This window comes from Electrophorus electricus, chromosome 12 (assembly GCF_041902795.1).
Source record: "Electrophorus electricus isolate QZ-2024a chromosome 12, ASM4190279v1, whole genome shotgun sequence".
In the NCBI taxonomy this organism is placed as follows: Eukaryota; Metazoa; Chordata; class Actinopteri; order Gymnotiformes; family Gymnotidae; genus Electrophorus; species Electrophorus electricus.
The window spans coordinates 21,018,716-21,042,500 of record NC_137508.1 but is presented as its reverse complement, the minus strand read 5'-3'; the positions used below and the strand labels follow the sequence as shown (position 1 = coordinate 21,042,500).

At 43.9% G+C, this 23,785-nt stretch overlaps 4 protein-coding genes across 15 annotated transcripts in view; 1 reads left to right on the top strand and 3 right to left on the bottom strand.

Annotated features, from left to right (window-relative positions):
- The window catches only part of si:dkey-157l19.2 (uncharacterized), a 28,516-nt gene extending 26,273 nt beyond the window's left edge, over positions 1–2,243 (bottom strand). The window contains exon 1 of the mRNA XM_035531484.2: positions 1,950–2,243. The gene's annotated coding sequence lies outside the window, so the exon portion shown is untranslated. The remainder of the gene's footprint in view (positions 1–1,949) is intronic.
- A 750-nt stretch (positions 2,244–2,993) lies between these two features.
- On the top strand, positions 2,994–9,490 carry LOC113574667 (syncoilin-like). 8 transcript variants are annotated; one of them, XM_027005752.3, is made up of 7 exons: positions 2,994–3,850; positions 4,507–4,709; positions 4,898–5,105; positions 5,230–5,354; positions 5,451–5,482; positions 7,602–7,713; positions 8,164–9,490. In XM_027005752.3, the coding sequence occupies exons 1-7, from the start codon at positions 3,134–3,136 to the stop codon at positions 8,174–8,176; spliced, it is 1,410 nt and encodes a 469-aa protein (XP_026861553.2). In that variant the 5' UTR covers positions 2,994–3,133; the 3' UTR covers positions 8,177–9,490. The 8 variants fall into 8 exon arrangements, with proteins under 8 accessions (XP_026861553.2, XP_026861552.2, XP_026861556.2 ...); XM_027005751.3 differs by having other exon boundaries at positions 8,161–9,490; XM_027005755.3 differs by lacking the exon at positions 5,451–5,482.
- Positions 9,491–9,682: 192 nt separating this feature from the next.
- On the bottom strand, positions 9,683–19,230 carry lgmn (legumain). 2 transcript variants are annotated; one of them, XM_081724151.1, is made up of 15 exons: positions 19,074–19,166; positions 18,487–18,586; positions 17,968–18,127; positions 17,106–17,203; positions 16,164–16,245; positions 15,804–15,886; positions 15,026–15,101; positions 14,092–14,154; positions 13,860–13,926; positions 12,954–13,072; positions 12,750–12,839; positions 12,380–12,589; positions 11,260–11,430; positions 11,092–11,159; positions 9,683–10,702 (listed from the first exon to the last, which is right to left on the bottom strand). In XM_081724151.1, exons 3-15 carry the CDS (start codon positions 18,106–18,108, stop codon positions 10,669–10,671), a joined length of 1,302 nt encoding a protein of 433 aa, XP_081580277.1. In that variant the 5' UTR covers positions 18,109–18,127; positions 18,487–18,586; positions 19,074–19,166; the 3' UTR covers positions 9,683–10,668. The 2 variants fall into 2 exon arrangements, with proteins under 2 accessions (XP_081580277.1, XP_026861682.2); XM_027005881.3 differs by lacking the exon at positions 18,487–18,586 and having other exon boundaries at positions 19,074–19,230.
- Positions 19,231–19,945: 715 nt separating this feature from the next.
- pcnx1 (pecanex 1) overlaps positions 19,946–23,785 on the bottom strand; it is a 29,051-nt gene continuing 25,211 nt past the window's right edge. For 2 of the 4 annotated variants that reach the window (XM_081724148.1, XM_081724149.1), the window contains exons 32-36: positions 23,319–23,593; positions 22,838–23,040; positions 22,235–22,704; positions 21,693–21,833; positions 19,946–21,366 (exon numbers count right to left, since the gene is read on the bottom strand). In XM_081724148.1, the coding sequence (XP_081580274.1) occupies positions 21,226–21,366; positions 21,693–21,833; positions 22,235–22,704; positions 22,838–23,040; positions 23,319–23,593 (1,230 nt within the window). In that variant the 3' untranslated portion in view covers positions 19,946–21,225. The remainder of the gene's footprint in view (positions 21,367–21,692; positions 21,834–22,234; positions 22,705–22,837; positions 23,041–23,318; positions 23,594–23,785) is intronic. The other 2 variants (XM_035531480.2, XM_081724150.1) reach the window with 1 other exon arrangement.

The following is a 23,785-nucleotide window of genomic DNA, read 5'->3' as shown; positions in this document are numbered from 1 at the left end:
AAACCAACAGGTGTTTACTTTTTATGGAAGGCACAGCCCAAGCACTCAAGCCACAGTGAGGCTCTGGCCCAGGTGGAGTACTGATGGACTCTGGAATCTAGACGGTCTCTATCTGCTCCACTAAGCTGGTCAACAAACAGAGTTAGCAGCTTTCACCTGGATGCCAACTCTGCAGCTGGGGCCAAATAGGCCCGAAGCACCATTTCCCCCCATCAAGCTGCTCTTTTCCTGGCAAATTTGCTGAGAGTTGTCTGATGCAACGCTGCCCGCGTTTATCTCTGAGTATTTGGTTGAGTACTTTCACCTATATGGAACACCGTCACCGTCATGGCAAAAATCTCTCGGAGAACAGTGTAGGGACGAGCAGCTGCGTGAACACAAGTGAGGCTCGCACAAGGGACAGGGGCTACACAATACCACACGCACACCTACACAGCTCCGGGGGTGACTCCTGGTTCTACCCACACCCACAAGTTGTGCAACACACCTGGAATCTCAACGGAAACAAGTCCATGCACGGTAGACAGGCGAGTACAGAGACACACCCTTTCACAACAATACATTCTCAATCCCTCTTTCTTCTTCTGTCCATAATGCATGCACGCGCGCACAAACTTAACTGTTTAACCTTGAGCAACACACTGTCCGACACTTTTGCAATCTCACTTGCTACTTGTTGGCCTTTTCGGTTTTCTCAACCTCACTGGAACCCCCCAACACACACACGCAACATATTTCTCTGTCGTCAGGACAGAGGTTCTTGTGGAAGATGGGTTTCAGACACGTACACTCATCAAACCCAGACTAGAAAACCAGAACAGACATTCATTGCTTATTTCTTTAGTTTTATAATTAATCTTTTGTCCTGTCTTAATACTTATTTAGCTCTTTTTTGTTTATATTGTTGCTACCGTTGTCGACCAGAGGAGGATGCCCCCCACCCCACCCTCTTTCAGTCTTGAGTTTATTCCTCATACCATGGTCAGCCTTGGCTTGCTCACTAGGGCTTGGACTAGGATACGTGTAAAGCTGCTTTGTGACGACGGCTGCTGTAAAAAGCGCTATATCAATAAATTTGACTTTGACACACACACCCACACACACACACACACACACACACACACACATACACACACCCCTCCCTGCTGTGCGTGACTTATAAAATAACATTGATGGCACGTTCTTGAGAGGACAACCCTTTTTTTCTGCAAAATCTATTTGCTGTTGCTATAGCAAAAGCTAAACTTGAGGAAACAAACTTCCATTTGTATTCTAGGGTTGCATAAATGCGATGCTTTAGATACGTACTCGAAACTGAAACACTGTGGCGTTCTCCCCATTTGTTCCCGCCAGTAGAAGGTTAAAGTCTGGAGTTCATACTGTAGACCAAAGGGGGTGGGGTGCTAGACCCCGGACAGACACAACCTGTGCGCTGCGTACTCCAGTTAATATACAATCCCCAAAATCGGTGAGACGTGCTAAGCAAACACCCCGACTCCATGTTTCCAGATTAATTAACCTGGCTTTTTTGCTGGTCTTGATCTGAAACAACGGATTTTCTGATCCACGGACGTTTAATCGTCACGAGAGAGAATCGTCTCCCCCTCCGCAAATTCTTTCAGCAAAAAAAAAAAAAAGAAAAGAAAATCCCCCTGGCAACATCTGCCGCGAAACAACTCCAGCATGTTGGAAGACACATTTCCCACGAATTTTCTTTAATAATATAACAATGACTAGAATTATTTAGATCTGCTATAAGCTACAAGAAAGTTAAAATCGTCTAGCCAGTTATCCTGACAACTAACAACTGAGAACTTTTCCAAACTAAGGAAAACGAGCTCGAAAGCTACACAACGCGTAAAGTACAAACAGTGACTACAGAAATGAGTGAATCGCGGTTTAACTGGAACAACCAGAGACAAATGCACCACGTTCACTTTACCGCATACCTTTTCCCGAACTTCTGGATCACTCGGTATCCGATTTAGTAAATTCCTTCACGCTTGCAGTCCATCGGATTCCGCGTGCTGCCGGGGTTCTCCTTGCGCTGCAGCTCAGCGGACAAACCTCAGGTGCGGCATTTCCGCAGTGTGGAGCGCCGAGAAAGGGGCTATGCGTAGCACTGCGTTAAAGGCCGAGACACGTTTGTCTTACATTGTGCGCCACGCGTTTGGGGGGGTGGGTTGCTCACACCGCGGTTCAGTGCGGGTCACCTGGTGTAGTTCCCACTAACAGGTGAGCGCGAAAGGGTGTTCCCAATTATTATACCAGCTCGCTCGCTCACTGTCGCCACCTCGTGCCCCAAGTGAACTTGACATGGTGATACGTCGCTCAACCTAAAGCTCAACCCATACTCGTTCCTGATCTCTCGTTTATTAGTAAATTGTTTTGTTGTTTCTATAATAGAGTAATACCATATTGTTTGCATTCTCTCAGAAATGTTATCGTATAAAGGACAAACTGATCAATGGGAACGATGATGGGAAAGTGTGTGATTAGGTTTTTACTGGTGGGCCTTATCGGAAAAGATAAGTAATTTGAGACTTTATCCATTTAACTTCTCCACTGTACCACTCTTACAATGCTAATAGCAACTTCTTTCATGATAACATCCTGAGTACACCATGATTGTATCAGGTCAAATGATTCTTGTGTTTTCCTACATGTTTTCATGTGCTTCTGGCAAAGCAGTTAGTGCAAAATTTGTTAGGGATTTTGGAGTCACTTCACTGTTTGACAGTGAACTAGATCAAGTGTGGTAACTTTTGCTAACTCACAGTGGACATCCTAAAACTAAATATAAACAAGTATTAGTTGGCCCCACCCCCAGATTGCAAGAGCATATGAGAATATCAGTGGGTAAGATGACTGTGTGTGTGTGTGTGTGTGTTTCTAAGAGAGAGATTCACAGCCAGACACCCCCCCCCCCCCCCATTCCTACAATTATTTATATGCACAAACAGTCCAAATATAGTTATAGCATTTCCTTAAAGTCATACTGGAGACAGGCTGCCGGGCAGATTGAGTGTATTTCATTCGTCCATGTACGAGGTCACATCATGGTTTTGTGGAAATGCCAGAGAAATTTGTACAGTGAAGTTTTCTGTTGAATGACAAAGGCGGATGGGACTTGATGTGTGCCGGATTTTCAAGGACTGTTTCTTTTGATCCAAGGTCACAATTTCAAATGTCTTCCAGTGCCATAAAGGTTGAGGTGATGTCAAAGAAGGGGGAGAATCATACAGAGATGGACAAGGATGAGAAAGGGTGCGAGGACATGCTCTCCGAGAGCAGGTGTGCAAAAGAGGAGCAGTGTGAGAGGCCCTGGGTGGAGGGAGAAGAGTCAGAAAGGAGGTGTTTAATGCTGCCAGGTGGAGTAGACTCTCAGAGAAGCCTCACAGGAGAGGAGGAGCACTACGGTGGGAGCTTTTGGACCGGAGAACACGGAGAAGAACCTGCGGAGCAGAGAGAGGCATTGGCGGGACGTCCAGCCCAGGATAGCTCCTTGGGGGACAGCGGTGATCTCATGCAATGGTGTGTGGGTGAGGAGGTGGCATGTGCTTTCGAGGCATGCATAGAGGAGGTCGGGCGCCTGCAGCGGCAGCAGGAGGAGCTTGTGCAGGAGCTGCTGGCAGAGGAGGAGGTCCTGGTGCAGGCAGGCGGAGCCCTGCGTCCGCTGCTGGAGCGAGCGCATGGTGACCTGGCCCACACCCACCTGCACAAGCACCGGCTGCAGGAGGAAGTGGCGCAGGTCAAGAAGCAACTGTTCGCCACCGTCAGGGAGTGCGTGCAGAACCAGGTGACCCTGGCAGCGCAGCAGTACGAGGTGGCCCAGCTCGCCCTGGTGCAGGTCAGGCACAACACACAGGCGCCAGGCATACATGGAAGGCATTTCGTACACTGCATGGAGAAATGAGCCCCTAAAACGTGGGCTTCCCATCCCCTGTGCCGAAGGACCAGAGTCCAGCGCAGTTTAGTGATATTTCAGCACAGTTTGACGACACGTACCTTTTTAAGGTCAACTCCTTGGTTTAGTAAGTGTGTTGAAGCATGGAGATCATTAAGCTATGCTGGACTCTGGCACTCCATGATTGGTACATTTTTATGCTCTTTACATAACATTTACATTTTGAGGAAACACCCCCACACTTGCCCCTCCTCCCTTTCCTTCCTACTCCTGTTCTTGTCAACTCCTTAAACTTCAGCATTATGAATATGTATATGAATATGTATATATATATATATATATATATATATGTTCAACATTATGAATATGTACATATATGTTAGTAGATATGGCACAGCATGCATCGATATATTCATTTGTGTTTCATTTCTCTTAACACATGCTCATCTCTACATTATTGCCATTCATTTGCTTGTCTTTGGCTTGGCCAAACATTTTTACAACCCTTTCATAAATATTTGGTTTAAAAAAAATCAAATAAGTCCTTAAATAGGTGCTCCTCAGCCTCTCTTCCTGAACCTCCCGGTCCTCCCGTGCAGGAGGAGCTGCGTGCGGAGGTGTCGGGGCACCTGCGGGAGCTGGAGCGGCTCCGGGAAGAGCACCAGCGCAGGCTGGCCGCCCTGGTAGAGCGAGTGCAGGGCTTTCGTCGGCCACGGGCCATGAGCGACCTCTCGCAGTGCCGCCGCGCGACAGCCGAGCTCACCCGACGCACCTGGGTGAGCATGGCCAACCTGAACGACTGGTGAGAGCAAATGCCGTCGACACAATGAAATTAAGCGAGGAATTAAAGATAACACAAGCATCCCTTTGGTAGTTTCATTGAAATAGTTCTCACAGGCTTCTTTAATGTCCATACGTTTACCAAAAAAAACAAGAAAGAAGGAAAACAATCTGTATCGTCAACGGGAGTATAATTCTTCTTATAAACAGGTATGAGCCAAGGTTGCTGGCCTTGCTGAGGAGAAAGCAAGCGGCTGAGGGCACCCTGCGGAAGACCCGGGAATTCGGGCAGAGCCTGAAGAGCCATGTGCGTCCCCTTTCGCAGGAGACTCAGAGGCTGGAGCTCGAGAGAGCACGTCTGCAGCAGAGGATCCGTCTGATGGAACAGGAGAGGAGAGAGAGCGTGACCCTGCACAGGGTAAGGCTCGAGAAACTGTGTGTGCGTGTGCGTGCAGTCTCTAAAGCCCCTGACTCACCACCTTCTCTTTTTGATGATACACAGTGATGATAATGAATGAACCTTCCTCTCTTCTGTTCACCAGGAGACTGTATCAGCTCTAGAGGACAGGATACAAAACCTGCAAACAGAGCTCCAGGTCCAGATCAACATCAACCGAGAAGTTGCTGAGCTGAATGAATGCCTCACTACAAAAACTACTTTATACAGGTCTGCACTCCACACTCACTCTGTTTACACAGGTCTATTCTCCACACTCACCCTGTTTACACAGGTCTATTCTCCACACTCACCCTGTTTACACAGGTCTATTCTCCACAGTTGCCCACTTTATACAGGTATGTACTCTACATTCACCTGTTTACACAGATCTGTTCTCCACACTTGCCTGTTTACACAGGTCTATTCTCCTTATTCACCTAGTTTATATAGGTCCAAAAAGTTAGATTCTATATTCGTCCATATTCACACAAATTATATTGTACTGGTCTTTCTGGCACAATTACCAAAACCCAGTCTAGTACTACAATATACTGAAGAATGTGGGAATCTCCACTGCAGATCATAAGATCTGTGAAACTGAAAGCAAATTCACACAGGCAGGTGGAGCAATTAAATTGGATGTACACACACCACATGTCCTTGGGCTGTTTATGCTCCCATACATGTGGTTGTGGGCATACAGACAGCATGTTCCACCTATTACACAGAATGAGAATGTTTGCAAAATGTCGTTGTTGCTGGGGTGTGTGTGTGTTTACAGGAGGTGTTTAGGGTACACTATGGATTAGATTCATCAAATGAGGAGATGGAAAATGCCTGATCTGCAGTATCGGTTTTGGAAAAGCTACAGATACTCAGTGTTTCCTGAACTGCAAGGAGGCGGAGTTTCCCATTGGCCAATAAACCACAGCCCTTAAACAAGCACTACTCCTAATTAGGAGCCGTCATTCATTAAAACCATCTAAATCTTTTTGTTTTTGTTATAACAAATTAAATATTTTCTGTAGTATTGCATAAATTACCTTGGGAAACAAAAGAGTAAAACACCCCCTTTTTTGTATGCGCATGTTAATTTGTTTTCGTTCCAGTGAGTTAGCTATGTTACAGATTGAAGAATAACTTAAAAGAAAACTAAACCAATGTGTGAAAAGCTGAGATAATTTTGTTTGGAAATAAAGATGAGATGCAGACTTGAGTACAGAGTCCTCATATCAAGAGAACTGTGTTCACTTTTAGCAGTCATGTCAAAGCAATTACTAATTGAGTATTCTATAATCTCAAATAAATTAACAAAATTAGAGATTTCTTGTCAAGACAGGACCTTGAGAGACTCATCCATGCTTTTATTTCTAGCAAGATTGATTATAGTAATGGTGTCCTTACCGGTCTTCATAAAAAGACAGTCAAACTAATTCAGTTAATTCAAACTGCAGCTGCCAGATTTCTTAACTAGAGCCAGAAGATCAGAACACACCATTCCTGTAAATCCTTACACTGGCTCCTGGTATGTTAAGGAACTGACTTTAAGGCACAGTTACTCATGTATAAAATCATTAAACAGTTCCTACTGAATGTGTCTGTCTGACATGTTCAAATAATATAATCCAAGCATGATCCTTAGAACACGAGGAGCTCATCAGTTAATTATGTCAGTTAAGGTCAACACCAAGCATGGAGAAGCTGTATTTAGCTACACTGCATCTCTTACAGCTATTAGCCAAGTCGCTATTATGACAATCTGTATTTCTGTACATATTATCCAACTCTTAACCATATAAACCTGGGTATAATGATTTTCCTGGTGAAGTTTAATTGTGTAATGAGGGTGAGTGTGGCTTAAAGTGATTAAGAGCCTGTATAAGATGTGCATAATTAGGCAGTTTCTCCACCTCAGGAAAAGTGGGCAAAAAGGCTATTTAATGGACTGAAAAGTAAAAAATTGTAAAAAGCCTATGAGAGCGACTCAGTATGTTGTAGATTACACCGCTGAGGCATGACCACTGGACGGTCAAACGCTTTGTTATGAATACTCAACAGGGCTGTGGATAACACGGAGAATAAAATGTGCAAGTTGACTGTGAAATACTTGAAAAAACTAAAATGTGAGATTACCAGGAACCCTTTAGATTCCAGAGCTACCACATTTCAGAGCTCCAACCTTCCCCTAAGTGCTTGGAGACACCGCAGCGGTAAAGAACGCTAAAACGCGACCACCACTAAGACACAAGATGAAGTGTCGAGACTGTGCCAAGAAATACCTGAAGACCGATTTCTCAAAGGTTGGACAAATGAAATGAGAGTGACTGTAGATGGACCAGATAGTTGGGCCCATCGCTGGATCACTAACAGACAGAGTACTAGTTTGAGTGAGCCGCCAGCAAGGTGAAAGTGTAGGGGTACTGCAGTGGGCTGGTATCATGAATGATGGCCTATTTGAACCTTTTTGTGTTGAAGATGGACTGAAGATCGAGATCCAGGTTCTAGAAGACCCTTTCTTCAAGCAGCGGTGCAGCACCATTCATGCCATGCTGTTTACGCAGGACAATGCTCCGCGTCATACATCGAGGTACACCACTGACAGAACAAAGACTTCACCCTCTTCCCCACTTATTTTACATGTTATTGAGAACATCTGGACTATACTCAAGTGTGAGATTTGCAGTGAGGGAAGGCACGTCATCTCTTTGAACAGCATTTGGTAGGTTGTGGTGGCAGCCTCAGCTAAAATTAAATCATTTAACAAATTGACTTGTTAAATAATTTCTTTTATTGTAATGTATTTTTTCCTCTTAATATTTAATTTTTTACTTTCATTTCTTTTGTATTTAACTGCATTTACTTATATCTAAATAAATGGATCTCAGGATGTAATAAGCTTTATTAATTAAACATTCTGTGTCTCTGAAGTTCTCAATTTCCACGGTGTATGAAAAGTGCTGTACAGAAACATGCCTTGTCTATGAAATGGACCTGTGGCTGTTTCCTGCAGTGCTCATATCCTCCTTCCCTGCAGCAGTGGTGAATATTGAGACACTTCACTCCTGCACATTGGCTGGACTCGAGTTTGGCTCTCGTAGACATGTGGGATTTAAATGGAGAACTGGAGCTGCTGTTTTATCGCTATGTCTGGTAAGTCTGGCAGAAAAACATGTACATAAATGTTTGCATAAGTATACACACCCCTAAACTAATATTTGTTGAAGCATTTTTTGCTCATAGTACAATGGCCTTGTCTAACTGTGTCTAGATCCATTAAACTTTTCAGGGTACCCCACAGCTTTTTAATTGGATTCTGGTCTGGGTTTGGCCTGGACCAAAAAAAACTAATATATCTTCTGTTCAGCAGGTGGCACTTGACTTCCATTACAAAGATGATCAAATACTGACCTAGACATATCTGGATCAGCATTATTCAATACATAAATGTTTTGCAAAACTGGGACAAAATTGAAGTCAATGCAAATCCTAGATGGGTAAAAGGGGATTTGATTATCCAGATGAACTGTTTTGAAAAGAAAAAAAAAACAGCCCCTGCTGAAGCTATTCCTCTCTGGATTTGGATGATTTGGGTTGTTGTACTGAAAGGTGAAATCCCACTTCACCTTAAGCTTCCTACTTGCCTGAAAGTCTTTGTACTAAAATTGACTGACTGGTACTTGGAGCTTTTCATGATTCTAAAACCTGAGTTCTGGCTGAAGGAAAAGCATCATGGGTATGGTGTTCCCCAAACATATTTTATTTCTTGCTAAAGTTCATTCTTGGTCTCATCGGACCTTTTCCAGTCAGCTACATCTCTTTGCAAAACATTGGTTTTTGTACATAAATTCTTTTTTTTTTTAAAGGCTTGGATTTTTTCATTATTTGTTTTTGTAAACAGAAAAGACTTCCATCTTCCTACCCTCCCAGACATATGAATAATACAGATCACCTATAGGGAGCAAGCATGTGCCAGACTTGCCTGCAGATCCTTTAATGTTGCCATAGGCCTCTTGGGAAAACTCCCTGACCATCTTCTCATCAATTTTGAAGAGATTTCTTGTTCTTGGCAACTGCATTGTTGTGCTGTGTTTTCTCTAACGGTTGCTGATCTCCACTGTGTACTGTGGCATATCTAATGCCTTGAAAATGCTTGCAAACCCCTCCCCTAGGCACTACCTTTCAAAAATGAGACTTAATTCATGCATGGTGAACTATGGCCTAGACACTACCAAGTCAATAGGAAAATTGGAACAGCTGAACTTTTTGGGGGGGTTAACCAGTCACTTCAATTGCTAGCAGCTATATACCAATTGCTATTTAACATGCATATGAATGTAATTGGTTGTTTCTGAACACAGCCTGATCCCCAGTTATAAAAGGGTGTGTACACTTTTATTTAAAAAACACACCTTAATGCTTCTGATTGACTTTAGGCTGCAATTTCACATTAAAAGGTGGAATAAGGTTGGATATGATGTAAAAACCTGCTATCTTACAGGGGTTTGTAGCTGTATATATGCATTTTTGTTAGAGGGGAAAGAACCAAAAGGCATACATTTTTTTACATTCACACTGATCTCAAGCTTTATTTCCTGAAATCAGTGAATGTCCCTACTCAACAGGCAACAACACATTAATATCAAATTGCTTTGGTTTAGGGTCTGCTGTTTCGGAGGATGTGATATCCTGTTGCTCAGACCACATTCACTGCAACCCACTCGGAGCAGTCACACAGGTGTGAAATGGATTAAGGGTATTACATTTCTATAGTTTGCCTAAAATGAATTGTGCATGGCCCAGGAGTGCAGCTGTAGTACCCTGGAGGTTATAACCACATACATGCATCTTCAACTACTGAATATAAAAAAAAAGATGGAAGAGTGTGGCTAGAACCGACAATCGTGCTGTCTCTCTAAAACACTATGTCCAGACACACTTCATGGTTGCAGTTTCCAACACCTCAGCCAGCGGCGACACAAAACTCTAGTGTCATCGATTATAGAGAAGCTTCGCCCAGCCACACCTCCCAATAATAGATGTAAAACAAGAATTCCACTGTATGAAAAGCTTCCATCATGTCAGAGTGGTCCCTCGCTGTTGAATGCCTACGCTAAAACACCCGCACAACAGGTTAGATTTAGTCCATTAAAGTCCATTAAAATAGTTCTGTTAAAGAGTGAGAGATCAGTACAAATGAGTGGTCACGGTGAAACAGAGTGAAGTCAGTGTTTGCTACAGCCATTTTAGCCTGGAAGGTTACTTAACATTTGCCTTCTCCTGTTTTTTTCTTATAAATCCATAGTAATAAAATATTCACATTCACAAAAAGAAATAAAATTCACTTAACAGTTCAAATTCACTTCCACACAAATCACTCCAGAATTAAAAAATATAAAAGCAAAAAAAAAAAAAAGTGATAGAAATTGATTTAAAAAATTAAAAATTGCCCAGATTTGATTCCTTTGTGCAAAAAGCAAGATCATCCATTACGAATCCACCAGTCAAGGAGATTGTTGAGTCCACTGTGTCTGCAAGCGCATGTCTATATGCAGACCTCTTCCATGGCTTCCATGATCCTACATGATAAGAAGGAATTTAAACTCAGGAAATTTGAGAATTCAACTTGTAAGCAAAGCTGAAATGTGTTGCTACATTGCTCCATTTCATCATGCAGAGAATATATGATTAAGGAGTGTTATTCTAAGGGCTGGTTATTTTGTCATTAGACCTTCTGATTCTCTGGCCTCTTAAAACCCACCTGTATGCCTTAGACCTTTCCAGTCAGTTTGCTATTTTCTATGCATGTTTTATTTCTTTTAACTTTGAGTGGACAGCACTTTTAAGCTTCGTCTTAGAAAAAGTGATGCATCATTAAAACTGATTTATGTATCGGCTACATGTGGCTACAGCTCACAGGAGCCTTGGCCAGGGAGCTGGGGGATGAGGGAAAATGGAGGGTGGATACCTCGTTGCCTGATGTCCTCTCTCACACAGGTTTACCAGCACGTACAGATGCCTCAGCGCATACTCATGCTGTGAAAGAGCAAAGACGAACAGTGTGTGAAGGAGAGCTCAACTCTCGTGTGCTCCTGGACCCTGTACGTTGAGGGTGCTCTGTGTGCGTGTACTGTACCTCTTGGTTGTGCCAGTTGAAGCAGCTTGATTTGAAGCGTGTGAGGGCGGCAGCGTAGCACTCGTATTGGCTGATCTCCTGACGCTCATCCAGAACCTGCTGAGCCTCCAAGCCTTTTCCAACCACCGTCTCCGCCACCTTCCGCATGGTGTCTGCCAGCAGCTCACGCATCTACACGTCAACATGCGTCACAATGCGAGACAACACACCCACTCCCCATATACCAACGTAGAACATACACATTGAAACTATGCCACATTCAAGCTCCCAACCCTCCATTCCGGGTAGCAGGAGTTGTGCGCTCTCAAGCGGGGCTTACAAAAGGGAGCCCTGCTCCTTTCATGTGGTAAATGTGTATTGTTTGATACAGGTGTAATTAAATTGGTTTCTCAGCATCGATATGTGGCTAACCTGACTAGAAAAGGTTAAAATAAACTTTAACTACCAAGTGGGTGATCAGACTGCACAGCATTTTCATCATTCTTGATGTGTCATTTTTGGCACCAAAATAATCAAATGTAGTATGACTGTCTTCTGACTGCGTTAAATATGCATCACCTTACCCGTTTCGATAATAGTCATTTAAACATCGTCATTTACTCTGGCTATACACATCCATTTCAACTCTATTGTTCTGAGGATCTAATTACAGAGAGGATTCTACAGACACTGTTAGCTGGCTAACTAGGTGTGCCTTTTGACTTTTGGATGCATTTAACAAAATCAACCGTTACCCAGGTTGCCCATCACATGTAATAAAAATCCATTTACGTGAAACAGGCCTACTATATGAAGATATGTTTATAACGGTTTAATTGAGCTAGGTCAGTGGTGGCAATCCTATCTGGCAAGGCCTACTCTAGAAGAGAATATTCTAGAATTACTTTACGTAATAACAGGGCTAATCCAGGTTGTTGCAACATCATGAACTATCGTATCTAGCAAGTAGAATCACTATGAAACAGCAGGAAGTACCAAAAATGTACTGGCATGACTGTTCAAAAAGTCAAAGCAACAGAAAGGTAGTGTTCTAAAGTGTTATAGTGGCATTATCAGCTCTGCACGCTTATAATGCCTGCACTGCAATTCTGTAGAGGTAAGCAGGTGGCCAGGCTCGGACCTTCAGGTGGGCACTGATCTCCATCAGGTATCCCCTCGCAACGGCGACGTCATTGCTTTGCATGAGCTTCCTCTTCAGGATAGACAGGTAGACATCGGGGCTGGGTGTGAGGTCATGCCGTGTAACTGGTGGCAATGGCACAGGTTTAGCCACCTTGGCTCCGCCCAGAGCGTTACCCTGGAACTTGATCACCTTCATGTGAGACAGAGTCTGGGACACACACACACACACACACACACACACACACACAGTTTTCTCCATTTGTTTCTGTAATGCTCTAGGTTACGTTTGGGTCTGTCTGCAGTGTGTTCGTGAACTTGTGCGTCAGCCACATATACGCATGCACACACCCATCTGTCCGCAGGTTTACCTTGTTACCATACTGCATGACATGGCTGGTGTTGGTGAGACGTTTGACGATCTTAAACTGCTTAGCCAGGGTTTCCTGACTCAAGTCCTCCTGTCGGACGGACACGCGCAACATCAGGACATATATAATGCATAGCATTGAACCATGCGCACATACTACATGCAGGTTGTATCTGCGGGCCCACACCGTTTCCATGGAACATACCACGTCAGAATCCTCCATCCAGTTGACACTGTACCAGTCCCCAAGATATGTGTCCCTGCTCTCATCATAGTAACAGGCGTAGGACGACTCCCGTGGGTTGGCAGCGGTGGTGGCATAAACTAAAAGTGAAGACAGACAATCAAACATACATTCACTATACTAACATAGAATAACGTCCTCATTATGTGCGCAAGGTATAAAGCATTCAGACTGGTGCACTTTCAGAGAATTCTCAATTTTCTAAATGCATAATTCTTCTTCATGATGCTCTCTCTACTCATCATTTTAGACTTAAAACAGAAACTGCACTAGCCGCTCTAGGTCGTGTGAGAGCAGTTCTGGGAGCAGTACTGAATGAGTGCGAATAAGTAACAGACACATCTGTGCACTCCAACCAGATGCGCAGCTGCGTTCAAAAGCAAGCCGTTTAGGACTCCTGAACATTTCAACGACAGGTCATATGGTGATCAGAAGTCTGTGTGCTTACGTGCTTGCACAGAAATGGGTAAAAATACAGACAGCAGAGAGCGCTGCTGATGGATGTGAGTGAGAGGTACAGGGCTCCCTCTACTGCAACACACCAGCTGTGTGGATGCCAATGATAATGGAAGTGTGGTTGTTTTTTTTTTTTTCTGTGCACAGAAACAGTAGTCTCCTTACAAATACACTTCCTAATAACGATTCCCAGCTCACAAACATGAAAACCGTGTACTGCGCTCACACACTGCTTTTATGCCGTTGCAGTCATTGGGCCATTATAAACCACCCTTTACTGATCCCTCTCACGGATTTGTGTGTTAATCTGTTTCCAGTGACATTTTTAGACTGCAGATAAGACCTGTTAAATGTGTGGTGGCCTATTGTACTGGGGCTGTTAATGTTAGCACGGGTTCGTGTAAAACTCACCATCGATATCAGCAGGCAGAGGTTTCATCATTGAGCCAGACTCACACGCCTCGATGTAGAACACCATCTGTGTGTGTGTGAGAGAGAGGTGGTGAAGAAGAAAAGAGTATGTTCAGAATTCTATTAATTTAGTAGCATCTGACAAATACTGAAAGGTGTAATTCTATGTGGCTGAACACCCCCTCCCAAAGGAAAAAAAATTCTGAAGAGGAAAGCCAGAATGACATGGTACCTTCTTGTATTTGTTGTTATTGCGCATGTACTGAATAGCATCCATTAGGTCATGGACGAGTAACTGTGGAGAGGAGAATTGTTGTAACATGTACCACTTTCTTCAACCAAAAAAGAACAACATACATGCCCACGAGCTGAGTAAAACATTAGTCATTTACTAGTCACACGACACACACACACACAAACTTGCTGATTCAGATCCTGTGATATTTGGTCACATAACAGCCAAAAAGCTGTTCCAGTAAATCCAAAAAGTTCTTGTACAGATGCCACATTTTTGTCATTTAACTATCCATTATATTTTATTACCATCCTATGCACAATGGGGGAAAAAGCTAATCTGAATTAAACCAATGCATATGTACTTCCTCAAACTTGCTGTGCAATCTTGTACAGGAGGACACAAGCCACACATTTGGCCACGTGTAACTCAATCACAGATCACCATTGTTGTGTCCCTGACTCTAGTGGTTTCTACCCCCGTCTGAAGAAGAGCATGCGCTCAATGCTGTTCAGCGTGTGCCCCGTTTTAAACACACCTGCTCAGCTCATGAGGGGCTTCATAAACAGACGATGTCCTGGACCACACGTGGTAAAGCCTGGTAACAACAGACACCCCCTCAGAGGCCTATACAATTCCCACACGAGCCATCAGTGCCACGCATCACTGTGGGTGATCTATTCTTGATCATGTTATCATGCCCCAAACTACAAAATCTCTAAAGGAGCCTCTGCATGACTTGCGATGGGACTTGTTCTCGTGGTTTCTGTTTCTCTGCGCATTTCACTTCAAAGTGGCTACATTTTTATTTTTTTTTTTGTGAGCAAATGAGGAGCGACGACATGGGTCACGAGAGTCAGGGAGCAAGAAGAGGAATGGCGAGGACTCCTGGTGTAGGGAGACGGACACGGAAAGAGGGGTGAATGCTTACGTCGTCACTGGGGAAGGCAAGCAGGCCAGGGGCTCCGTGATCGGTGAAGTACACGAACACGTGATCGTTGGGGCCGCTGCCAAGAGGAAAAGAAACGGAGACACACAGATCAGTTTAGCCAGGTAGTTACTCAAAACATAGGCAAAAGCAGACATCTTCCTTTATGGACAGCAACATCATTACATCTGTATACTGTGCAACATTGAAGGCTAAACGCATTAATGAAGTCAGGAGAGTGCATGACTGCCTGCATGGTCCAGTGCGAGTGCTGAAAATGAAAACACCTCTTTTCTTACCAACTTTAAATAAGAAAAAAAAAAAAGGTACAATATTATATAGAATTTAAAGTTTAGTGTAGTTCACAAGGTTTCCAAAGAAAAAGGATGCGTCAGACAAAAGGTCCATCACTTGTATAAGAAAAGTGCTGCTGACTATCTCTGCTTGCACAACTGATGAAGGACCACAAAGTGCTTCCAGATTTATTTACATTAACGGCGTTTAGCTGACGCTTTAATCCAAAGCGATTTAGAACAATTGAGCAATTGAGGGTTAAATGGCCTCGCTCAGGGGCCCAACAGTGGCAACTTGGCAGTGGCAAACTTCCAATTACAAGTTAAGTACCTTAACCACTGAGCTACCACTGCCCATTTATAAGAGGTTTATGGTCAAAACAGTAGATATTTAAAATCTACAAGACCAAAGAAGAACCATTCTATGGTGTTCTGCTTAATACTGTATTACACTTGCATCTCTTTTCTTCTCTGATCCCCAAACTTACCTATTCAGCACTTTTCCAGATCCTCCTTTCACACTGGCTGCATCACCTTTCAAGACAGCCAGGAAATTTTGGGGAGTCACAGCCTACACACACACAATCAAATGGATATGATATAAAGCAAATATTACTGCAAAGTTAAATTAATGTAATACAAATGTTATGTACTTAGGTGGCTGCAAATCAATACAAAGTGATATTGATTTCTTTGCTGTTATCATATCAGGAAACACTCAGTCCACTCAGGGTCACTCACCAGCTCGATGTTATTTCAGTTTTACTATAGATGGCCAACCTGACACATCAGGGTTCCTCAAAGTGCATAACAATAATAATTAATTGTGTGCATGCTGCGAAACTCACATCACCAATGTAGTCCTTCAGCACCCCTTTATAGACATCAGAGCCATTGGGCCTGTTGATAATGACCCCTGGTGTGGGGTTACTGACAGACACATAGGAACACACACAGAAAGAGGGTTATTTTAATATGCATTTAAAAACACAGAATACCTGCTTTAACTGTGATTACACACCAAGGGTATCTTGGATAAAATCACATCTAGCCATAAGTTAGTTCTTAGAAACACACCCAAAAAACTGAGCCATAAGCCACTCCTTACTGAAACTCACTCCTCAAACATTTTTGAAACCTCAACACTTTCACAGTCTGGCGTGAGTCACATGCTTGAAGAGCATGCGGTGTCCGATAAATGCAAAGACACACAGCTGTTGTGCAACCTCCATGTAAACAGAAAAATGCACATATACAGCCTGACCTATTTAACAGGAACTTGCAAAGATTAAAGGAAAAATCATGTCACAAAGAAAAGGACATACAATAGCCAAGATCAGATCACCTCAGATGTCTTGCTTTTCAGAAGCAGTGTGAGCCGCTGACTTTCAAGGCAGAGAATACTGTTAAATCTCTCTGTCCAATTGTCTCTCCCTCTCTCCCCGTTTCTCTGATCTGGTCTCTCCTGTCTCTCTCTGACAAGGCACTTCCACTCCATACTCGGGAGTATTAAGTAAGCTTTTGTGACTTCCATTTCAAAGCAGAACAGGGAACTAGGAAACTGCACGCACGAACGTTTGGGTTTGGAAAAAGAATGCAGCCCGATCATCTCTTCTCAGCGCACGTGACCATGTGTCGGGTCGAGGTCGCAGACTCCTGGTCGATGAGTCGGCATTCAGAGGTGAAATCCTGCATGCGCGCTGGGTTTGACCAGACAGTTGGGTCAAACTTAGAGGGCTCAGACCCAGAAATCTTTGGCCCTGATGGAGGAGATGAAGACCGCTACTCACTCTGGGTTCTGGGCCAGGTCGTCATACATCATCACCACGATTTGCTCATCAGGAATGCCGTTCTTGTGGACGATCTGATACGCGTGGCAGACGTCAGCCTATACACAAATAACATCATGAAGAAAAAAAAATGCTACAAGAACATTGGTTCCATCTGGAATTGACCATTGACCTTGGGAGTTAGCAACTAGCTCTCTATACATCCTATACTAGCTGGGTTACGGGCACGCATGTTATAATACATTATAAAATATGCTAATATTGCTTTTATGATGCGACACTATAGAGCAAGTTTAGGCTCTTTTCCCAATGCTCCTCATATCACGAAATGAGGTCACCTCAAGTAATCAAACATTTTTGATAAGAGGAACAAACAGGTTATTCACAGCACCAGGTAAGCATAGACTATTCACAGGAACTTTTTGCTGCAGGTTTCTCTCAATAATTAACCACCTTGTAATTTCTCCATTATTCATTATTCACCATCCTTTAAGTATTTCAACACAGCAGTTTTATTTCTTGAATTAAATAAGGAAAATGTACAGTTACATTTTTGGCATTTACCAGATGCTCTTATCCAGAGCAACTTACAAAAGTGCTGCCGTTTACTCATAGAAAATATGCCTGCCAGCACTGTAGGGTAGAGTTCAAGATACCATTGAACTACAATACTGTTGAAATACAGGGATCAATAAACAATATCAAACTATACATATAAAAAGATAAATAAAAAAACAAACAAACAAACAAAAAAAACCCCAGCTCTTGTCAGTGTAAATGTGAATTTGTTAGAAAAGAGTTATAATCCGGACAGCCACAGATATCTTATGCAGTTGAAGCTGAAACACTGCCGTGTCCTCACCTGGTGTCGGTAGTTGTACCAGCCGTTGGAGCCGGCCACGATGACCACCCAGTTCTTCCCGTTTTCTGGCTGCTCTGAGGGAAAGGCGCTCACCGCTAACCCCAGGCACAGAGACACCACTGCAACTGCATGCCACTTCATGTCTATGCACGTTGCTACACTGTTGAGAACATCATGAGCCAGGGAAAGAGCTTGTAAAAAGGCACACACAATCCCAGAGCAAAGGCATTTTCCTTAAAACACACTTTCCTTAAAACACACTTCCAAAGTGGCCAGTTTATTAGGTTCACCTACTCTATAAATGGTACCTACATGGTACCGGTCCCTTCTCAGTCTGGGCTATGTACTCAGAAGTTTACTGATGGCAGTTTGTCTTGTTATCTGCACATTTGTGTCATGTTTCTTTCACGGACTAGGCTATTTCCAAGTGTTATGTTATTGTTAACAGCATTTGCAAGTGCAGCATAATATATGGCAGCCACTTAGGTAGCTACAGCTATATTGCATGTATATACAAACCATCCATTATCAACATGAGTAGAGCTTGACTGATTAGATCTCAACCCTCGTGACTTGACTCGATTATGTAACCCCGGCAATAGCCTAGTCCAGGAGGAGACTTGATCACATGAGAGAAAAGCTTACGTTATTATTGCTGATATTACCGGTATGTATAGAAGGTTACAGTGGATTTCTTTAATGCTATGCGGTATTAAAGGTTATTTTCTGAGTAGACCACGGACTTTCGCTGTGCAGCTAGCTAACGTAGCTGTTCTCCATGCTGTAAATGAGTGATTTAGGGTTAGCTAGAAATTACACATCAACTAAAATTAAATAGAAGAACGCAGTGATGACACACAAAAATGAGAATTCACCAAATGTGCTAAAAGAAAGTCCGCGGGATTTTTGCCGACACTAGGACCATAGCTTATGGTATGGGCTAGGGTTGTAAATTTAGCCCAAACATTTTAGCTAGCTACTCAGCCAGCTAGCTCGCGTTTAGAGAAATTCACAGATATAGAAAAATAATATATACTAGGCTTGCATTTAAAAAAAAAATTGACAGAACAATGCGCGATAACAAAGGTGAGCGTGTGTTTTCTTACCTTACGGTTCCCGACTTGAGTTAAAAAACCAGTAAAAACCAAAATACGGGGACGCTGTTTTAATACGGGACCGTGAGGAGGTAAACACCCCGGCCTCCAATCAGTACGCCCTTCGGCTCTGTGGGCTGGCACATACCGACCACATCACTGGATCATGTGCTTTCTTTTGCCTGTTAAACAGTATTGTAAACTGAAGTTTCGTTTTATAGCCTGACCACTTAGTTCAGTTATAGCTGCCTTAAAAAAAAACCCTGGTTAGTACTCGAGATCACTGGAGAGGGAAAATTGAGGGGAAACGCAACGAACATTTGACTGATGACTGAATCTTTAACCACCACACAATTCTTACATTGACATTTACGGTATTTAGCTAACGCTTTGATCCAAAGCGGCTTACAATTATGACTGAGTACAACTTGAGCAATTGAAGTTAAGGGCCTTGCTCTGGGGCCCAACAGTGGCAACTTGGCAGTGGTAAGGTTTGAGCCAGCAACCTTCAACTGAGCTACCACTACCCTACCTAGAATTCTTGCCTTTTTCTGTTGAAGACGTACTTATAGTTACAACGGTCGACTATCACGGCCCAAAATTGCTAAATGGTTTACCCAGCCCTTAATGAAACATTACGACGCCTTTTAAATCAAGATGACACGAGAAAAATCACGTTACTTGTCTATAGCTGTATTTTAGCACGCTCCTACATTTACTACAGGACACCCTTCACCTGGGCGCAGGCAAGTCATATGCTCTGAGCTCAGCAGGTATATGGACTGTGACCTTTTAAAAGAAAGAAAAAACAAAACCAGTTTTGTCAACGTGTTCTAAAGCAATGGATCAGCAGACATGAAAAATTGAAGTTTAACAGTTCACAGTCAGCATTAAAAACGTTTTTATTTTTCCATCTTATAAAAGATTTTATGTTAGGCAGCGAAACAGTCCATTAGAAGCTCGGCTCCATTTTAACCGATGGTCCTTGATACACTTATATAACCTTTTTTTGTCCCATAAATGAAAAATATATAACAAAATGTAAATAGAATAACCACAGTAATAAATATTTAAAGCAAAACTTTTTTACAGTGACGTAATATATTTTCATATATAACTATATTCAATAAAAACCATTTCTGCCTTCAAGTTAAAGTAGAAAGCTAGAAGAAAAAAATCCCACAATGATTGCATTTTTCATTCACAAGGCATGGCGATTTAGATTCTGTATAATAAATAAAAATGCATTATAATCTAGAGATTGTAGTGCATCGCTGTAAAATAAAAACAAAAAAACCACAACACATAATACAAAAAGAAACGCATAGTGCAATCTGTGTCTCTCTTTATCCTCATTGTATTTTTTTTTTAACCAATGTCTGACAAAACACAACCAGAATGACAATGGATTGCAGATGAACGACAAAGCCAAGCTGTTTTAAGCTGAATGTGCGGTCCACTGCCAACCTGACGTCACCTTCTCGGTTGTCCTCATCAATAATAAATCAAAACACCAAATCACATCTCTCGCATGGTTGTGGAAATGAGGTCATGGGCATCCCAGTGCTCCAGGCCATATTTGGCAAAAAGATTAGAAAATGAAGAGTGTCATCATAAAAAACAAAAACCAAGTGGTTCCCCCCACCCCCACCCCCTGACCTCTCGCTATCTGAAGGCCAGGACAGAGTTCATTGTGTGTGGTTTGTGCCTGTGTGTGTGTGTGCTAGAACTGTTCGGGCAGGGGATGTGTGATCTGCTTGAAGAAACCCAAAGTCCTGATGGGATGCATAGAAATCAAACATATAAAACCCCTCCAACAAAACTCAGCATTGCTCAAAAAATAAATACATTTTAAAAAGTAAATAACAAATAAAAAAAGCCAAACAGAAAACAGGTTTAACAGGGCTGTTCTGTCATGCAGCATATCTGAGCAATGCAGAGCAAGGCAGGATTCTGCCTGAGATGATGCCTGTGTGCTTCAGCACAGTGGGTGTGTGTGTGTGTGTGTGTGTGTGTGTGTGTGTACGCACGTGCTTGTGTTTTTTGCTATTTTCCTCTGGCTTTCTGTTCCCCCATCGGCATCTTGAAAAGGGGTGCGTCACCCATCCTCTGCATATATGCAAACTACGTCGCCTGGCCTGAAGGAGTACGAGTGTGTGCATTTTCACACCTCTGCCCCCAGGTCAGTCACTCCAGTCTCTAAGATTGGAACCAGTTTGTCTTCCACCTGAACCAGCAGGATGGTCTTATCCATGTGGGAGCGACTGACAGGATCACGACTGCAAGGCACCCACCGGTGAATCACCTAATCGGCGGGGAAGAGAGAGAGAGAGAGAGAGAGAGAGAGAGAGAGAGAGAGAGAGAGAGAGAGAGAGAGAGAGAGAGAGAGAGAGAGAGAGAGAGAGAGAGAGAGAGAGAGAGAGAGAGAGAGAGAGAGAGAGAGAGAGAGAGAGAGGGGAAGGAAATGGAGCAACATACAGAGAGACAAAGAAGTATTTCAAGTCACAAAACCTTGTATTTGTGCCTGTACCTGATGGCCTGAACAGATTTCCATAGCAAGTGCAACATGATCCGGGGGGGGGGGGGGGGGGGGGGTGTTCCACACAATCAAATCTATTGTGCTGTACTCACATGTCCCTCCATGCCCTCTAGGGGGCTCCAGTCCCTCCAGCAGCTCCGTCCGGCCCGCAGCCGAAACGACTCGTCTGGCCATACCAGCTCCTTCCGCTTGGACAGGTTAATGGTGTCCAGCACCTGACTCACGTCCACTATCTGTAACAAGCACGCACACAGTAGTCATACCGCAACCTAAAAATACACTGCCATGAAGAGCATCTCCTGAGGAGCGAGTGAGTGAACAAGAGTGTTCTGTGTAAAGTTCAGCCTCAACCCAAATGCGTCGCGAGGCAGGGAAGTAACATATCCGACTCAGGACAAGGCAGCCTATGAGCAGTTGAAATGCGAAGCAACAGCAGTACTCATTTTCTGGGGTCTCTCCTGCTTCTCTCCCTTCACGCTGAGCTGATGGACAGAGGCCACTGCACCTCCTCTCCCATAGCATTGCAAATGGTATCACAAATAACAAAAGCATCCATATATACCGTATATACACACACACACACACACACACACTCTAAATATCTTTGTCTATATTAATAAAGAATTGTACTGACATTAAAAATATCAGCATCATGACAGCAGAGACAGCCTGCGATTTCCACCCCTCTCACCTGCACCCTGTAGGAGATGTCGTCCCTCCGAATGCAGGCAACGACGGGGTTGTGGGGGTAGAGAGGGTGCAGCGGGTGGTGATGCTCCACCCCCGGGACGCCGCCCTCGGTGCCGAGCAGGCCAGCGAGGGCGTGGCGCTTGCACGGTGGGATGGGGTGGCCGGAGGCGGAGCCGGCGGGGGCGGGCTCGGGGGCGGGGCCAGCGGCCAGGCGGAGCTGCAGGGAGGTGGGCAGCGTGCGCAGCGAGAGCTGGCTGCTGGAAGAGCGGCGGCAGGGCTCCAGGCCTGTGGCGGAGGTGCGCAGAGACGAGTGACGGCTGCTGCTGTGGCGGAACGAGGATGAGTGGCTGGAGGCGCGCGCAGGGGAGTGACGCGCCAGGGCCGACTGAACTGACTGAGAGCTCTGACTAGTGCCTGGGGAGGGAGGAAATCACATAAAATGAGCACCAAGGCATGTAGTTATACTGAATGAGCGAGTGAGACGTTGCTCTGTGCGTGCGCGCGCCTTACTACACGGTCACTGTTAGTATGTGTGCGTCGTGCTCACCCAGTGAGTGAGGCGTGTATGCGTTCTGGGGGGCGGGGCCGCCAGCTCTAGCCTGCCACACCGTGCCGTGCTGAGATTCGCTCGGTGCCGAGCCCGTGGTCCCAGAATGCCCGCTGGTCCTGCTGCCGCATGTTACAGCGCCACCATCACACTCTTCAATGTTCCCGCCGCTGTTACAGCCTGCCCCGCAACCTTTACGTAGCCTGAGAACACACCCACATACAATAAAACACATATCCACACCCACAAGTTCCAAACACTTCAGAGAGGAGGTATGAGGGGAAATTTCAGAGAAGAAATCAGAGAGGAAAATGTTATATAAGGGGAAAAAGGAAATCAAAACATGAAGACATCTAAGAAGGAGGAGTTTCAGACATGGTCTTTATTCTTGACATTAGTTTTATATATATATATATATATATATATATATATATATATATATATATATATATATATATATTATATTTATTTATTCACACACCTGTGCCAGGTGTTGACGATGAAGTCACGGATGCTGGCGATGCTGATGGAGCCTCCCAGGATGCGGCCGAGCTGGGCGTGGCTGTTGCAGTAGGAGGTTGTCAGGGGTGACACGTAAATGGGGTATCCGATTGGCTGATCGCAGGACGAGTTGATCATGTTGCGGAGCGCCTGCTTGGCGTTCTGGATGCTTCCGCGCTCTGGGTTCCTGTTCCGCAGAAACACCAGCTCCTGCTGCTGGCCCGCCCACAGGCCACGCACACACTCTCTATTCACCTACACACAAACACAATAATAAAGACTCCAACAACAGAAATACTGGGCAATTGAATCAAATTCTTCTGTACTGAAAACCATATTTCTCTATCCTTAGCCTCTCTCCTTACAGAGATTCACATCACGATGGCCACCTCTCCATCTGCATTTACATCCTCCAGTTACAACCACAAAAAAAATCAACTAGTGATC